This window comes from Symphalangus syndactylus, chromosome 23 (genome assembly GCF_028878055.3).
Source record: "Symphalangus syndactylus isolate Jambi chromosome 23, NHGRI_mSymSyn1-v2.1_pri, whole genome shotgun sequence".
Taxonomy (NCBI): Eukaryota; Metazoa; Chordata; class Mammalia; order Primates; family Hylobatidae; genus Symphalangus; species Symphalangus syndactylus.
In genome coordinates this window covers 60171786-60188960 of record NC_072445.2, presented here as the reverse complement: position 1 = coordinate 60188960, position 17175 = coordinate 60171786, and the positions used below count along the sequence as shown (strand labels likewise).

Here is a 17175-nt window from a genome sequence, read left to right as displayed (position 1 = left end):
TGTGATTAGATTTCTTACTTCACTGCTGCCCTTTCTTCGGAGATTCCAAGACACTTGAACCTGACCTATCCATACTCCAGTTAGCAGCAAACATTTTCTTTGCTCTACTTACCTGGAAGATATCTTGATTGTTTCAAGTAGTACTGTTTAGAGGTTGAAGCAGTTGACAATTCGGAATCAGATTTTAGGGAAATAACAGCAGGTAAGCTCTTGTTTTCCCCTGTCGAGTGGTTGGAGCCTGAGGGTACTGGCTCTGGAAGCCTTGAAAGCCAATGAAAGGTAGCATTACAGCACAAACAACAAGAGGATCTTGCCCACCCTCTGCACATCTTCCTAAGCCAGTCAATCTGACCTCACTTAAATGGTTTCCATCAGTCTTTTGGCTAAATGACAACTTCCCCTCCACCTGCGTAGATACTGGGTCGTGCACAGACTCATTTCTGATACCAGACAGTATGTGACAGGAAGCTTTATAACTGAGCAGCAATTTACTTGTGTGTAATATGTTTCTTTCTGTCCTGCAACTGCTGCAGTTGGATTCATAACATGGGAAGCTGGTGTGTTGAGAGGGAAATAACAGCCATCTTCACCTGTTGACTAAAATAATGTACAATCAATGAGGTTGTTTGGGGCATGGTTCGGATGGCCTAAAAAACTGAAATGTGGTGCTAGAAAAGCTCCCATATACAATTTCTAGTTACCCTAGCGTCAGGCACAGAAAATAGGTATTTGTGGAGACATGCCTGTGTCTCAGTAGCCAGAACAGACTTGTGTAGTGGCTAAGCACCTAGCTAGCTGTTTGGTGGTGTTAGTATTAAGACTGACTCTCTGCCCGTTGGTCCCTAACTCCCACAGTCCTGTTTCTGTGTAGGGACTGAGGACTTTCTGCTTCGAGGCTTAGTTCTGTCTCATTCCCGAGGCCTGTTCCTGAGGCCCGTTTGACCAGGCAGCAGTGCATGAGGCAGCCATTGCTTTGTTTTGCTGCCCATCCCTCTGCGTGCTGTAATGAGCCCTCCATGACCAACCTTCTCCCCACCACCCTCCAACTGGGCTCCTTCTGTGCTGGGGCCTGAATATACTGCCCAATTTCCATCACTTGTTAACTCCAAGCATCCATGGTTTCCACCTAGAAATTCATGCTACCATACCCTACTCACCAAGTCAGCTCCCTTGGAAATGGACACTCACTTGGGTGGCCCTTTGAACTGCTGGCCACCTGCTTGGGGGCAGTTCTAGGCACAGGTGCGTCTGCTTCAGTGGGAACAGTCCCGCCATTTCTGGCAACTTTCCCTTCCCCTGAGCCCCCTGCTGTTATATCACTAACTGAAATTCTACCCGTTCCCAAAACTACTCACTCTAAAAAGACTTTTCTCTCCTCATCAGAGGGATCTCTGCCCATAGACAGAACTCCCAGAGCTCCTTGCAGCTGTTACTAGTGGCACTAAGTACACACACTTGTCATGTAGTATAGTCCTCTGGAGGTCTTATTTCTGTTGCTATATATTTGATGAGTTGAGGAGAGGCTTAATTCCAACTAGGTATTTAGTAAACATCTACTGAATATAAATACAAGTATAAATGTAAATATAAATATCTTGCTTTTTGTTCACTTTTAAGAAGACAACCAGGCCAGGTGCAGTGGCTCACGCCTGTAATTCTAGCACTTTGAGAGGCCAAGGCAGGTGGATCACCTGAGGTCAGGAGTCTGAGACCACCCTAGCCAACGTGGTGAAACCCCGTCTCTACTAAAAATACAAAAATTAGCTGGTGGCGGCCACCTGTAATCCCACTATTTGGGAGGCTGAGACAGGAGGATCGCTTGAACCCGGGAGGCAGAGGTTGCAGTGAGCCAAGATCGTGCCATTACACTCAGCCTGGGTGACAAGAGCAAAGCTCCATCTCAATAATAATAATAATAACAATAATAATAATAATAATTTAAAAAATAAGACAACCATTAAATAAAAGGTATACATGTTAGTATTTGGTACTCTGTATTCTTTATGGGGAGGCCCTGGCTGCCTGAGAGACCAAGCAGGGGATGGCAGGGTCTGTTCAATTCACCAGTTCACCACCTATTCACCAATCCACTAATTCACCAATTCACCTCCTATTCACCAATCCACTAATTCACCAATTCAGCTCCTATTCACCAATCCACTAATTCACCAGTTCACCTCCTATTCACCAATCCACTAATTCACCAATTCAGCTCCTATTCACCAATCCACTAATTCACCAGTTCACCTCCTATTCACCAATCCACTAATTCACCAATTCAGCTCCTATTCACCAATCCACTAATTCACCAGTTCACCACCTATTCACCAATCCACTAATTCACCAATTCACCTCCTATTCACAAATCCACCAATTCACCAATTCAGCTCCTATTCACCAATCCACTAATTCACCAATTCAGCTCCTATTCACCAATCCACTAATTCACCAATTCACCTCCTATTCACCAATCCACTAATTCACCAATTCACCACCTATTCACCAATCCACTAATTCTCCTATTCACCAATCCACTAATTCACCAATTCACCTCCTATTCACCAATCCACCAATTCAGCTCCTATTCACCAATCCACTAATTCACCAATTCACCTCCTATTCACAAATCCACCAATTCAGCTCCTATTCACCAGTCCACCAATTCAGCTCCTATTCACCAATCCACTAATTCACCAATTCACCTCCTATTCACCAATCCACTAATTCACCAATTCACCTCCTATTCACAAATCCACCAATTCACCAATTCAGCTCCTATTGCTAAAGAAGCAGTGTGGGGTAGAAGAGAGAAAGACCTGGATTTGAATTAATCCTCACCTGATCTTGGGCAAGAAACCCAGCCTATCTGAGTCTCAGCATCCTAGTCTGCAGATATTTTTACTGAAGTATGAAAATTATAAAGCTTAGGCAGGAGCTTAACAGATGGTAGTATATTAATAATAAAGATGATCACAATAATAACCATATGCCTAGAATTGTACAGGACCATTGAAAGATACCAAAAAATAAACATGTAGAAGAAATGGCTGGGCGTGGTGGCTCATGCCTGTAATCTCAGCACTTTGGGAGGCCGAAGCAGGCAGATCACAAGGTCGGGAGATCGAGACCATCCTGGCTAACATGGTGAAACCCCATCTCTACTAAAAAAAGAAAAATACAAAAAAATTAGCCGAGTGTGGTGGCGGGCACCTGTAGCTGCAGCTACTCGGGAGGCTGAGGCAGGAGAATGGTGTGAACCCAGGAGGTGGAGCTTGCAGTGAGCCGAGATTGTGCCACTGCACCCCAGCCTGGGCGACAAAGCGAGACTCCGTCTCAAAAAAAAAAATGTAGAAGAAATACCCACATGAAAAATTCACTGTCATACAGTTTTTCTAAAGAATTTCAAGAGAAAAGGAATAATTAATGTTGAAGAAATTTACTAATTGTTCCCTTGCTAGAAACAGGCACATAGACTACAACCTTGATCTTTTTTTGATTTTCTGAGACAGTGTCTCGCTCTGTTGCCCAGGCTGGGGTGCAGTAGCTCGGCCTTCCAAGCTCAAGCAATCCTTTCACCTCAGCCTCCTGAGTAGCTCGAACTACAGGTGTGGGCTACCACATCTGGTTAACTTTTGTATTTTTTTGTAGAGATGGAGTTTTGCGATATTGCCCAGGCTGGTCTCAAACTCGTAAGCTCAAGCAAGCCACCCACCTCGGCCTCCTAAAGTGCTAGGTTTATAGGCATAAGCCACCATGAACAGCCACAACCTTGATCGTAACTATAGGTTTTGATTCAAACCTCTACCATCCTCAAAAATATATGACTAAAATTTATGAATAAATTGTGAATAATTATAAATAATTATGAATAAAATTAAGCTGAAATCAGAATGACATGGGTTTTAAAAAATGTTTTCAAGTTGCCAGGCACGGTGGCTCACGCCTGTAATCCCAACACTTTGGGAGGCCGAGGCAGATGGATCACCTGAGGTCAGGAGCTCGAGACCAGCCTGGCCAACATGGTGAAACACTGTCTCTATTAAAAATACAAAAAATTAGCCGGGCGTGGTGGCACACACCTGTAACCATCTGAGCTACTAAGGAGGCTGAGGCAGGAGAATTGCTTGAACCCTGGAGGCGGAGGTTGCAGTGAGCCAAGATCACATCACTGCACTCCAGCCTGGGCAATGAAGCGACGTTCTGTCTCAGGAAAAAAAGAAAAAAAATGTTTCAAGTCTCCTATATACTACATCAATGGTCTTCAAACTCCTCTCTTCCTAGACCCAAGTAATTTTTAACTATGTAACTCCCTGCACATCTTTAAATTGACATCTATAATTTTTCATCATAAATTTATTCCTTATTTCTTGTTAAAAGCAGATAGAAACAGTATTTTATAAGATGAAATATTGTGAGGATTGACTGCAATTGGAGTATTTCATGGTATGGGTTGATAAAATAAGTTTTAACTACCTTATCCATAATACACTCTGTTCCTCAAAAAAATAAGTAAAATTTTAATCCATGTGTCTTGAAAACACATGGATTAAACACATGGATTAGGAAAGAGTACCTATGGAATGTGAAGACCTGGAAATGGATTGCCTAGGAGTTATTCCAAGCAAAAAAGAAAAAAAAAAAAGAATTATCCAAGCATATGCACTCCTTAGAGATTCCTCGTGCCCCCAAGTGAAGACTTCCATGCTACACCATGCCAAATAGCTACTGGATAAGTTTTCCTGACTCGTAACACAACTGTTCTTCCTATTCTTCTGTTTCAAAGAGGAAACAGAGCATTTTAGTATATTTGAAAGAATACACATCACTAACACCTGGTGCTTCAGTGTTTCCAAATCACCATGCTTTCCAACATGGGCTAAAATACAGTAGCCCCCATTACGTGTGGGGGATATGTCCTAAGACCCCCAGAGGATGCCTGAAACCACAGATAGTACTAAACCCTATACAGCCCATCTTTTCCTATATGTGCATACATACCTATGAGGAAGTTTAATTTATAAGTTGGGCACAAGAGATTAACATTAATAACTAATATTAAAATAGAACAATTATAACAATATATTGTAATAAAAGTTACATGAATGTGCTCTCAAAAATTCTTTTTTTTTTTTTTTTTTTTGAGTTGGAGTCTCACTCTCACTCAGGCTGGAGTGCAGTGGCGTGATCTCGGCTCACCACAACCTCTGCCTCCTGGGTTCAAGCGATTCTCCTGCCTCAGCCTCCCGAGCAGCTGGGATTTCAGGCGCCTACCACCACGCCCGGCTAATTTTTGTATTTTTAGTAGAGACGAGGTTTCACCATGTTGGCCAGGCTGGTCTCAATCTCCTGAACTCAGGTGATCCACCTGCCTCAGCCTCCCAAAGGGCTGGGATTACAGGTGTTGAGCCACCGCACCCAGCCCAAAATATCTTATTGCGCTGTACTGCAGGTAAATGAAACCATGGAAGGCGAAACTGCAGATTAAGGGGACTACTGTACCCGATTTCTATAAGACAAGAACCAACAGAAAGCCAGTTTTCTGATTTGTCCCTTTATTTAGTAACCCTATGCCATGTAAGAGTTGAAAGAAGTGAGAGTGTGACTTTCTTGCCTAAAGTCAATTGAAGAGGAATTGAGTGGGCTTTTCCTCAAGTTCATGTATTTTTAGGAAAGAGTACCTATGGAATGTGAAGACCTGGAAACAGGTTGCATAAGAGCTACCCAAGCAAAAAAAGAATTATCCAAGCATATGTACTCCTTAGAGATTCCTCGTACTCCAAAGTGAAGACTTCCATACTATACCATGCCAAATAGCTACTGGATAAGTTATCCTGACTCATAACACACTTGTTCTTTCTATTCTTCTGTTTCAAAGAGGAAAAGAAAAAAAAAAAGTATCTTTCCAAAATATTCACCAAAACTTAACCCATCCTAACTTCAAAGTTGAATAATGCACCAAGGATGACCTCACTTATAAAAAGAAAAGGAACTGCTAGAGATATTAAACTTCCAGAAAAGGCTCAGAAAATGATTGAAAAAAGTTTAGAATAGCCAAGGAGGCAGATAGTGAAATCTTAACACCATCAGAAGAAGCTGTTAACTTGGCACGTGGTGCTCTACTTCCTGCAATGAGGCGTGTCAATTTCAAATGGGAATAATGATTGTCATTCACAAGAGCATCATAAAAATGGAACAAGATCCCCTCTGATACGTTTTGGACATCTGTCCTCTCTAAATCTCATGTTGAAATGTAACCTCCAATTTTGAGGTGGGGCCTGGCAGGAGGTGTTTGGATCATGGGAGCAGATCCCTCACAAATGGCTTGGTACTATCCTTGCGGTAATGAGTGAGTTCTCATTCTGAGTAATGAATGAGTTCTCATTCTGAGTTCACGCAAGACTTGATCGTTGTTTAAAAGAGTCTGGGACCTCCTCCCTCTCTCTGTTGCTCCCTCTCTTGCCATGTGACAGGCTGGATCCTCTGCCACCTTCTGCCATTATTCTAAGTTTCCAGAAGCCCTCACCAGAAGCACATGCTGGCACTATGCTTCCTGTACAACCTGCAGAACCATGGGCCAACACGTTCTCTATAGCAATGCAAAAACGGACTGACACACACTCTACACACACACACACACACACACACACACACCCCACTCATCTGTTAATACTGAGAATTGTTACTGTGAGAAGATTCTTACCTTTTCAGAAGTATGTGGAAAGATTTGTGTTTTGTGGAAGGCACCAATATTAAGCAAATTTTTTTCTTTTTTTTTTTTTTGAGACAGAGTCTCACTTTGTTACCCAGGCTGGATTGCAATGGCACAATCTTGGCTCACTGCAACATTCACCTCCCAGGTTCAAGAAATTCGCATGTCTCAGCTTCCCAAGTAGCTGGGATTACAGGTGCGCACCACCACACCCAGCTAATTTTTGTATTTTTAGTTTCACCACGTCGGCCAGGCTACTTTCAAACTCTGGCCTCAAGTGATCAACCTGCCTCAGCCTCCCAAAGTGCTGGGATTACAGGCCTGAGCCACTGCACCTGGCCTATTAAGCAAACTTTTCTTCTTTTAGGGTCTACATGCATTTATATTTAATGAGTAAAATAAAGTTAATGCATGGCAAAAATATTTTTTCTGAGGAATTTGAAATCTTACCGAAATGGAGAATCTTTTTTCCTTTTTTCTTTAAAAACACCCATGCTTGGCTTCTTGGAATGGGAGGCGCCGAAATCATAGTCCTCCAACTCTTCCCTGCTATCTCCAGACTTGAAGATAGTCTGACCCCAGCGCCTCCTACCACTTTTATGACTCAGTGTGCCATTTGGCTTCTGTGGTGGAAAATCAGTCATAATCTTTAATCATGTACTGAATGCCTTTCATGCACAAGCTACTATCTACGTAAGACACTAACAGTCCCCATTCTCAAGGAGCGTTCCATACACTTAAGGGCATAACATACATACACATTTAAAAGCATGAACAAAAATGGGCGGTACATGCCAAAAATATGATAGGTGTTCAGAGGAGAGATCTCTGTGAACTAGGTTGGTGGGAGACTTGAATATTTAGGATCTGGGTTGACTCTTCATTGACGGGAAGGATCTGGAAACCTGAGACTTGGCTATGTCTCTTTGGGCAAGTGACTTAACTTCTCAAAGCCTTAGTGTCCTCCTTAAGTGGGGACAGCCTTAATGAGAAGGACACTAAGGCTGGCATGTGCCAGCATCTTTTACTCTTGCCCCTCCTTGAATGCAGACACAACATCCAAAGGAACCCCAGTCATCCTGTGGCCACAGGAATGAAAGCCACCTGCTCAGGGTGATGGAGCTTCGGGAAGGCAGCAGCAGCCTGCCTCCTCTGCAAGCTTCATGAGCTCCAGCTGCCCACCACCAGATATCTTGTTAGGTGAGAACAAAACCCCTACTGTTTAAGCCACAGTGGTCAAGTTTTTGTCCTAAGTCCGTGAATGTAATCCTAACGGAAACAGAGGGGGAGTATGAGTCTGACCGTCACAGAATGGAGGCATCATTAACAGAAATAAGGAACGGGAAAGAAGTCCTGGCTTGGGGCACACAATGAATTGGTTTTATACAAATTTACAGAAAGTGGTTTGGGGGCACATAAACAGAAAATCCAAAAGGCAACTCAAAACTAGGGAATAGAGCATGGAAAATTTTCAGAAAATACAGCTATGTTGGGTGCAGGGAGATGCTTAAAGAATGGACATGCTATTGCTTGAGGCTCGTGGTGTCACAGTGATAGTGATGGATGATAACAAAAAGCAGTATTTGCCAGCTTCTCTACACTGTTACCTTCTCTGCCAGGCAGAACAATCTCCAGAATACAGAGAATAAAAAAATGTTAAGCTCCAGATGAGGAGGGTTAATAAAAGGTTACCCTTAGCCGAGTTTGGGCCTCCCTTCTGTTGAATTGTATTTTGTGGTACTGATGCTGAACACTGCTGAACAATATCAGTGATATCCAAGAATCCGGTATGGCTGAGAAGACTGGAAAGGGGCAAATATAATACTTTTAATAAAGTAGATTTATTTTTGCAAACTCCACATCAGTAAGTTTGGTAAAGGATGAGGGCAAAGATTCTAAAATCAATTATTAAAGGGGATGTTTGTGAGCACTAAGGAAAAACAGTGGTAGCTCATATAACCACACTTTTTCATAAAAGGCAAACAATGAATTCATTCAATGTAGTGTATGTGGACTTCAGCCCAGTGGGTGAAGGCAGCAAAGGGGATCAGCACATAGTTGAAGAACTTGACCAAGGGTACTGACAAATGGATCAATGTCAATCTAGAGGAAGCTTCTAGTGGCCTGCCCAAGATCTCATGGTCGTTCTATTCATCATGAAGATTCAGGTGCAGAACAGACAACTAAACAAATACATAGCTGGCAACAAGCTGGGCAGAATGGGTAAACTGAGAAGAAAAAATACATATTCAAAAATAATTAGAAATTGGAGATGTAAAAGGTCTTGCAACTTTTTGAATCCTAGAGATGAAATACACAAGTCAGAGGTACAGAATATGCAATTTAGGAGAAGCATTTATGAAAAAACAGGTATACTTAGAAATTTTAGTTGACACAATACTTGTTTTTTTTTTTTTTTTTTTGAGACGGAGTCTCGCTCTTTCACCCAGGCTGGAGTGCAGTGGCGCGACCTCGGCTCACTGCAAGCTCCGCCTCGCGGGTTCACGCCATTCTCCTGCCTCAGCCTCCCGAGTAGCTGGGACTACAGGCGCCCGCCACTGCGCCCGGCTAATTTTTTGTATTTTTACGAGAGACGGGGTTTCACTGTGTTAGCCAGGATGGTCTCGATCTCCTGATCTCGTGATCCGCCCGTCTCAGCCTCCCATAGTGCTGGGATTACAGGCGTGAGCCACCGCGCCCGGCCTAGTTGACACAATACTTAATCCCAGCTCTGGAACTTAGCTATATAAAAATGTATGTGTGTGTGGTGGGGCTGGGGGCTAGGTTATTCTCTTTAACTTAGAGAATGCATACAGGGTCCCTAGCATATGCATGGCACTCAGAAGCTACTCAATAAATATTAACTTCCTTTCCTTCCCTCACAGTATGAGTCAACAATTGATACATCTTCCAAGGGGTCATGGGGAGGACTGTAATCATTGGTGGCACGAGTGCACATATAGTTTAGAATGTCGGAGGTGATTTGCCCTGCTCTATATTCCCTGCCTGCTGTCTGCCTCCAGCTCCGGCAGCCTCATTCTAAGTGGAAAGCAGGATGAGAGGGGACTTAAAGAAACATTCATAATAGGAACTGAGAGTTGTTTATTCATTGGTGAATGGTGTTATATGCAGAGCCTTTAAGGGAATTGGAGAAGTTTCTCTAGAGAAAAGGGCAGATAATATAAGGGCTATTTTCAAATATCTAAAAGGCTGCCTTTCTAGAAAAGTGATTAGCCTTCATTAAAAGCTAGAAAACCAGATTTCACCCAGTTTTAAGGAAGAACTTTCTAATATTCAGAACTGTTCCAAAGATAAAAGTGGACTCCCCAGGACCCCAGAGGTGGTTTACAAGTCATGTGGGCAATTATTCATTCCTTCACTCACTGAACAAATATTTACTGAGAATCTACCATGTGGCAGGCACTGGTCAGGGTGCTGAGGCTGTACTGATAAACAGACAAACATTCCTGACCTCGCTGAGCTTGCTGCATTCCAGAGGAAGAGACAAATAAACAATAAATGTAAGAAGTAATTAACAGTATGTTAGAATGTGATTAGTGCTATTGGGGGAAGAGGAGGCCTTGCTTATCTAGGTTGGTGGGGCAGTTGGGGACTGGATAAGGAAATAGATACAGTGCTGTGTAAGACTGATTTCCATCCTAAAATGCCATAATACAAACACATTTGGGAGTGTATACCCAGTAGGACAGCTAAAATACTACAGCAACCGGAGCTGAACAAAAGATGGAAGAAAAAGTTTTATACTATGCCTGACACTTTAAAAACCTATTCTGGCCAGGTGCGGTGGCTGAGGCCTGTAATCTGAGCACTTTGGGAAGCCAAGGAGGGTGGATCACCTGAGGTCAGGAGTTCGAGACCAGCCTGACCAACATGGAGAAACCCCATCTCTACTAAAAATACAAAATTAGCCGGGCGTGGTGGCACATGCCTGTAATCCCAGCTACTCAGGAGGCTGAGGCAGGAGAATTGCTTGAACTCGGGAGGTGGAGGTTGTGGTGGGCCGAGATCACGCCATTGCACTCCAGCCTGGGAAACAAGAGCAAAACTCTGTCTCAAAATAATAATAATAATAATAATAATAAAAACCCATTATCTCCATGTTCCTTAGCATTTAAGAACACTGTAAAATGAAAGTACTGTTAAAAATTCTTAAGATTTAGGATCAGTACTCTGTGGAGTACCCGATTCTTTTAAATTCTTTCTTTGAATTCTTCTGCATTGAAAGAACTTTAGGCTGGGCTTGGTGGCTCACGCCTGTAATCCCAGCACTTTGGGAGGCCGAAACGGATGGATCACCTGAGGTCAGGAGTTCGAGACCAGCCTGGCCAACATGGTCTCCACTAAAAATACAAAAATTAGCTGGGTGTGGTGGTGGGTGCTTGTAATCCTAGCCACTCAGGAGGCTGAGGCAAGAGAACTGCTTGAACCCAGGAGGTGGAGGTTGCAGTGAGCCGAGATCACGCCATTGCACTCTAGCCTGGGCAAACAGAGTGAAACTCCGTCTCAAGAAGAAAAAAAGAAAAGCCCAGGTGCAGTGGCTCACGCCTGTAATCCTAGAACTTTGGGAGGCCAAGGCGGGTGGATCACTTGCAGTCAGGAATTCAAGACCAGCCTGGGCAACATGGTGAAACCCCATCTCTACTAAAAATACAAAAAATTAGCCGGGCGTGGTGGTGGGCGTCTGTAATCCCAGCTACTCGGGAGGCTGAGGCAGGAGAATTGCTTGAACCCAGGAGGCCAAGATTGCAGTGAGCTGAGATCGTGCCACTGCACTCCAGCCTGGGCAACATGGTGAAACCCCATCTCTACTAAAAATACAAAAAATTAGCCGGGCGTGGTGGTGGGCGTCTGTAACCCCAGCTACTCGGGAGGCTGAGGCAGGAGAATTGCTTGAACCCAGGAGGCCAAGATTGCAGTGAGCTGAGATCGTGCCACTGCACTCCAGCCTGGGCAACAAGAGCGAAACTCCGGCTCAAAAAAAAAAAAAGACTGAAGACTGTAGCATGTAAACTTGGTTACTTTTATTCTGAAAGTTTTTCTTTTTATAAACCATATTAGAATTTTAAGTGATCTCATGTCAAGCTCCAACCAGAGGACTCAGGGTCTTTAACAAAGAAAAATCTTTTATATCTTTTCCAGCATTATTAGAAATGCCTCAAAACAAAATCTTAATTGCACGAGTCAAACTATTTCATTGCAAGCGTCATGATTGGCTACTCACAGTTGGCATGTTTTTGATGATGCTCGGGAATAGCGTTTGTGGCGGTTTCTCCTGAGTCTGTTGCTTTGGAGGTTGCTGGACGCGCAGGTTCTGTGGCGGCTGAATGGGCTGCAGTGGCTGCTGGCTAGTTTCTGGCTGGGGTTGTCCAACAGCCTGATCAATTATATCTGGCAGAGGCTTAGGCTCTACCTCAACTAAAGATGGCTTGGATTCTAATGGTTGCAGCTGCTTATTTAAAGACTGTTTTGATTCCAGATGATTTGAGGAAGGGCCTAATACCTGACCAACTTGAAAATACGGGTGTTTCAATGCCTATAAAAACACAGAAAAAACAACAAATGGAAAACAGTTCCACCTAAATGTATCGCACATAAACTATGATTGGCCCTGTGCGAGGCATTTATCATTAGCCCACATGAGCTTCAAAGATTTAGAAAGCAGCCATCATTCCCTATACAGTGCTTCTTTTAAAAGATAACCAGAAAAAAATGATTTGAGAAATAAATTGCATTAAAAAATTAAAAGTGGCTGGGCATGGTGGCTCACGCCTGTAATCCTAGCACTTTGGGAGGACGAGGCGGGAGGATCACTTGTGGTCAGGAGTTCAAGACCAGCCCGGCCAACATGTTGAAACCCAGTCTCTACTAAAAATACAAAAATTAGCCAGGCACATTGGTGGGTGCCTGTAACCCCAGTTATACGGGAGGGTGAGGCATGAGAATCACTTGAACCTGGGAGGAGGAGATTGTAGCGAGCCAAGATGATGCCACTGCACTCCAACCTAGGCAACAGAGTGAGACTCCATCTCAAAAAAAAAAAAAAAAGTACCAGTAGGAAAAATAGAAAGCTCACTTGTTATTATAACATCTAAGCAAAACAACTGTTCTATTTATTTAAAGATTTGTTAGTGAAGATAAAATCTAATTTATAGGCATTGGCTAAATTAATGTGATTACTTCAAGCTAAAATACTACACACCAATAATGGTTTAGAGTACATTCAAAGACATCAAAAAGTGAATTAAGAAAATCTTCCATATAGATTATTTGAAATGATTAACCCGAGCTGTATATAAAATTCTGGGTTACTCTCAGCCTGAGTACAACAATATACCTACTAGTAATAAAAAAAAAAATCGAAAGAGGGGACAACAAACACATACTGTTGATTTCATCAGTATACCAGCAAAGAGAAGACATTTATGGGAAGAAAATACAAAAATATTATGAAAAATGATCACTGAGTTTTATCTAGATCGGTCACCCGACTGCTTGCATGAGAGGGAAGGGACCCCCTGGTGTATGGGTGGCACTGTCTAGAGCACTGCTTCCCCAGTGGAGGCAAGTTTGCCCCTTGGGAGATATTTGGCAATGTCTGGAGACATTTCTTATTATAATGACGGGTGGGGGGACGCTACTGGTGTCTAGTGTCTAGAGGGCCAGGGACATTGCTAAATATCCTATAATGCACAGGAGAGCACCCCACAGCAAAGAGTTAGCTGGTTCAAAATGTCAATAAGGCTAAAACTGAAAAAATATTCTACAGGATGTCTAAAGCCTGTGTAGCTCAGCTATGGAAAAAGTCCCTTATTGGCATCAAATACCTGGGCCAAGGTATTGGGGGGGTGGGTTCCTTAAGATGGTCAAGCTCTGTTCCCCTGAACCTCCTGCCTTTAGCCAGTCCCCACACAGGTGGCAACACAGCCCTGACCAACAGTTAACTCCTCCCATGTGTAAGGGCAGTTTTTAGAGGAATAGAAGGCAGCTTGGTAGTTTAAATGGTCTTCATATTCTACAACTTAACCTCTCTCCCTAATTGGGTCTTTCCACTTCCACTAAAAAGCAGGGCTGTGAAAGAGCACAAAAAAGAGTTCGTTAAGGGTTACTTGCATTCTCAGGGGAATACACAAATATACATAATTTAAATACTTCAATGCCTAGCACACTGAAGGTACTCAAATTCTGAATTAAGTCACATTAAGTAATTAGCTTGTCAATATTCCTAAATTAATGACGCATATTTTGGAGGTGGAAACTTTGAGGATGTGTTTTATAATTTCAAGGCTTTATTTATAACACCTCTTCCTTTTTTTTTGAGATGGAGTCTCGCTCTGTTGCCCAGGCTGGAGTGCAGTGGCACAATCTTGGCTCATTGCATCCGCCTCCTGGGTTCAAGCAATTCTCCTGCCTCAGCCTCCTGAGTAGCTGGGATTACAGGCACACGCCACCATGCCCAGCTAATTTTTGTATTTTTAATAGAGGCGGGGTTTCACCGTGTTGGTCAGGCCAGTCTTGAACTCCTGACCTCGTGATCTGCCCACCTCGGCCTCCCAAAGTGCTAGGATTACAGGCGTGAGCCACCGTGCGCAGCCAACTCTTCCCTTTTAAGATACTTTAAGATACCAGTTACTATCCTTCAAGAAGAGGGAAAACTTCAAAAATTAATAGCATTTATTTTTTCCTATTTACTTAAGGGAAGCAGTGATCACTGTAGAGAATGAGAAACGTGTAGAGTTCTCAAGACGAAAATAAAAATTTAACACCCAGAGACAACCAAGACTAAAACCAAGACATTTTTTATACTTTTCAGTACTTTTTCTCATCATATAAAATGTATTTTTCAAAAACAAAATCATATTATTTGTATAATAGTATTTTAGCATGAGATGTCTCCCAAATTGTTTAAAAATTTTATTTTACAAATTCACTGTTAATGCTGGCAGTATATTCCAAATTAAAGATGCACATAACTTAAGTTTAGAAACATTATTTGTTTATTTATTTATTTATTTATTTATTTATTTATTTATTCATTTTTGAGACAGAGTCTCACTCTGTCACCCAGGCTGGAGTGCAGTGGCACGATCTTGGCTCATTGCAACCTCTGCCTCCTGGGTTCAAGCTATCCTCCTGCCTCGGCCTCCCACGTAGCTGAGATTACAGGTGCGCGTCACCATGCCTAGCTAATTTTTTGTATTTTTAGTAGAGATGGAGTTCTGCCATTTTGGCCAGGCTGATCTCGAACTCCTGACCTCAAGTGATGCGCCTGCCTCAGGAAGTGCTGGGATTATAGGTATGCGGCACCACAGAGCCACCGCACATGGCTGGAAATATTTTGATTAACTTTCAATGGACAGTTTTCTATTGGAATTGAACATCTTTGAGCATAATTTCTGATTGTCTTTAAGGCTCTTTTTATATACTACGAAATTACTTTCTCTTACTAAGAGATAAATGAAAAACGGTGTCTCATTTCTGCTTGAATTTTATGATAGTAAACAAAGACTCAAATTTAAAAAATATTTTTGGTAATCTGTATTTCTTTTCCTGTGTTTCTTTTTCATGTCCCATTACTATTTTTCTTTTTAAAATACATTTGAAAAACTTACTATGTCTTTATTGTGAAGGTAATGAATGTCCAGAAAAATTAGAAAATATGGGCCAGGTGTGGTGGCTCACGCCTATATTATTCCAGCACTTTGGGAGGCCAAGGCAGGAGAATTGCATGAGGCCAGGAGTTTGAGACCAGTCAAGACAACATAGTAAGACCCCATCTTTAAAGAAACAAAACTTTCAAAAAATTTTAAAAAAGAAAAATTAGAAAATACACTTAAATGGCTGGGCATGGTGGTTCATGCCTGTAATCCCAGCACTTCGGGAGGCCAAGGCAGGCAGATCACCTGAGGTCAGGAGATCAAGAGCAGCCTGGCCAACATGGTAAGACTCCGTCTCTGGCCAGGCACAGTGGCTCACGCCTGTAATCCCAGAACTTTGGGAGGCCGAGGTGGGTGGATCACCTGAGATCAGGAGTTCAAGATCAGCCTGACCAACAAGATGAAACCGTGTCTCCACTAAAAATACAAAAATTAGCCAGGCATGGTGGCAGGTACCTGTAGTCCCAGCTACTAGGGAGGCTGAGACAGGAGAATTGCTTGAACCTGGGAGGTGGAGGGTGAGTGAGCCGAGATCATGCTACTGCACTCCAGCCTGGGTGACAGAGCAAGACTCCGTCTCAAAAAAAAAAAACCACCTCTGTGTCTACAAAAATACAAAAATTAGCCAAATGTGGTGGCAGGCACCTGTAATCCCAGCGACTCGTGAGGCTGAGGCAGGAGAATCGGCCTGAACCCAGGAGGCAGAGGTTGCAGTGAGTCAAGATCGTGCCACTGCACTCCAGCCTGGGCAACAGAGACTCCATCTCAAAAAAAAAAAAGAAAATACACATACACATTTCAGTATTTTTCTTATGTTTCTGTAGGAGTATTAAGAATTAAAAATAATTTTCTGTCTTATCTTTCCATTTTAAGATTTTTACATAGAGAAAATTTTTACTTTTTATGTAATCAAATCGTTTGAGTTTTCATTTTGTGGTTTCTTCTATTATTTTTATACCCGTGGTTTTTTCACCTTGAGATCAAATACACATGTATGTTTTCCTTTTGTTTATAATAGTTTAGGGTGCTTTTTTTTTTTTACACTTTGAAAATGTAATCCTGGTCGGGCGCAGTGGCTCACATCTGTAATCCCAGCACTTTGGGAGGCCGAGGCAGGCAGATCACCTGAGGTCGGGAGTTCGAGACCAGCCTCACCCACATGGAGAAACCCTGTCTCTACTAAAAATACAAAATTAGCCAGGCGTGGTGGTGCATGCCTGTAATCCCAGCTACTCGGGAGACTGAGGGTTGGAGAATCGCTTGAACCCAGGAGGCAGAGGTTGCAGTGAGCCGAGATCACGCCATTGCACTCCAGCATGGGCAAGAAGAGTGAAACTCTGTCTCAACAACAACAACAAAATGTAATCCTTCTGTGATTTGTAAAGTATGGTGAGCAGTAAGAACCCCAATTTATTTTTTTCCCTAAGAGCTAATGAATTTTCCCAGTATCACCCACTGAGCCGTCCTCCCCTCTTTGTGATGCCACATTTATTTACCTTATACTGACTCATACGTTCTGCAACATTGGGCTATTTGTCAATTATGCCAGTACTTCCACTGTTACCATCATCAATTTAAAGGTTACTTTAATATCTGATGGGGCAAGCTGTCCATCCCTATCACTGCTCTCTAATTACTTATTCTTGTTTTAACGTGTCTTGACTATCCTTTCCCATTTGTTCTTCCAGATGACATTTAGAAAACATTTTCTCAAGATTAATTTAAAAAAAGCAAAATAAATTTTTGTAATTTTCACGTAGAATTTATATTTAAATGATGAGAATACAATAA

At 42.5% G+C, this 17175-nt stretch overlaps 2 protein-coding genes across 8 annotated transcripts in view; one reads left to right on the top strand and one right to left on the bottom strand.

Moving 5' to 3' along the window:
* The window catches only part of SYCP2L (synaptonemal complex protein 2 like), a 232546-nt gene that overhangs the window by 32546 nt on the left and 182825 nt on the right, over positions 1-17175 (top strand). The window lies entirely within an intron of this gene.
* MAK (male germ cell associated kinase) overlaps positions 1-17175 on the bottom strand; it is a 73763-nt gene that overhangs the window by 16756 nt on the left and 39832 nt on the right. For 5 of the 7 annotated variants that reach the window (XM_055264132.2, XM_055264137.2, XM_055264139.2 and 2 more), the window contains 3 exons: positions 11952-12263; positions 7160-7332; positions 113-261 (listed from right to left, as the gene is read on the bottom strand). In XM_055264132.2, the coding sequence (XP_055120107.1) occupies positions 113-261; positions 7160-7332; positions 11952-12263 (634 nt within the window). The remainder of the gene's footprint in view (positions 1-112; positions 262-7159; positions 7333-11951; positions 12264-17175) is intronic. The other 2 variants (XM_063632396.1, XM_055264138.2) reach the window with 1 other exon arrangement.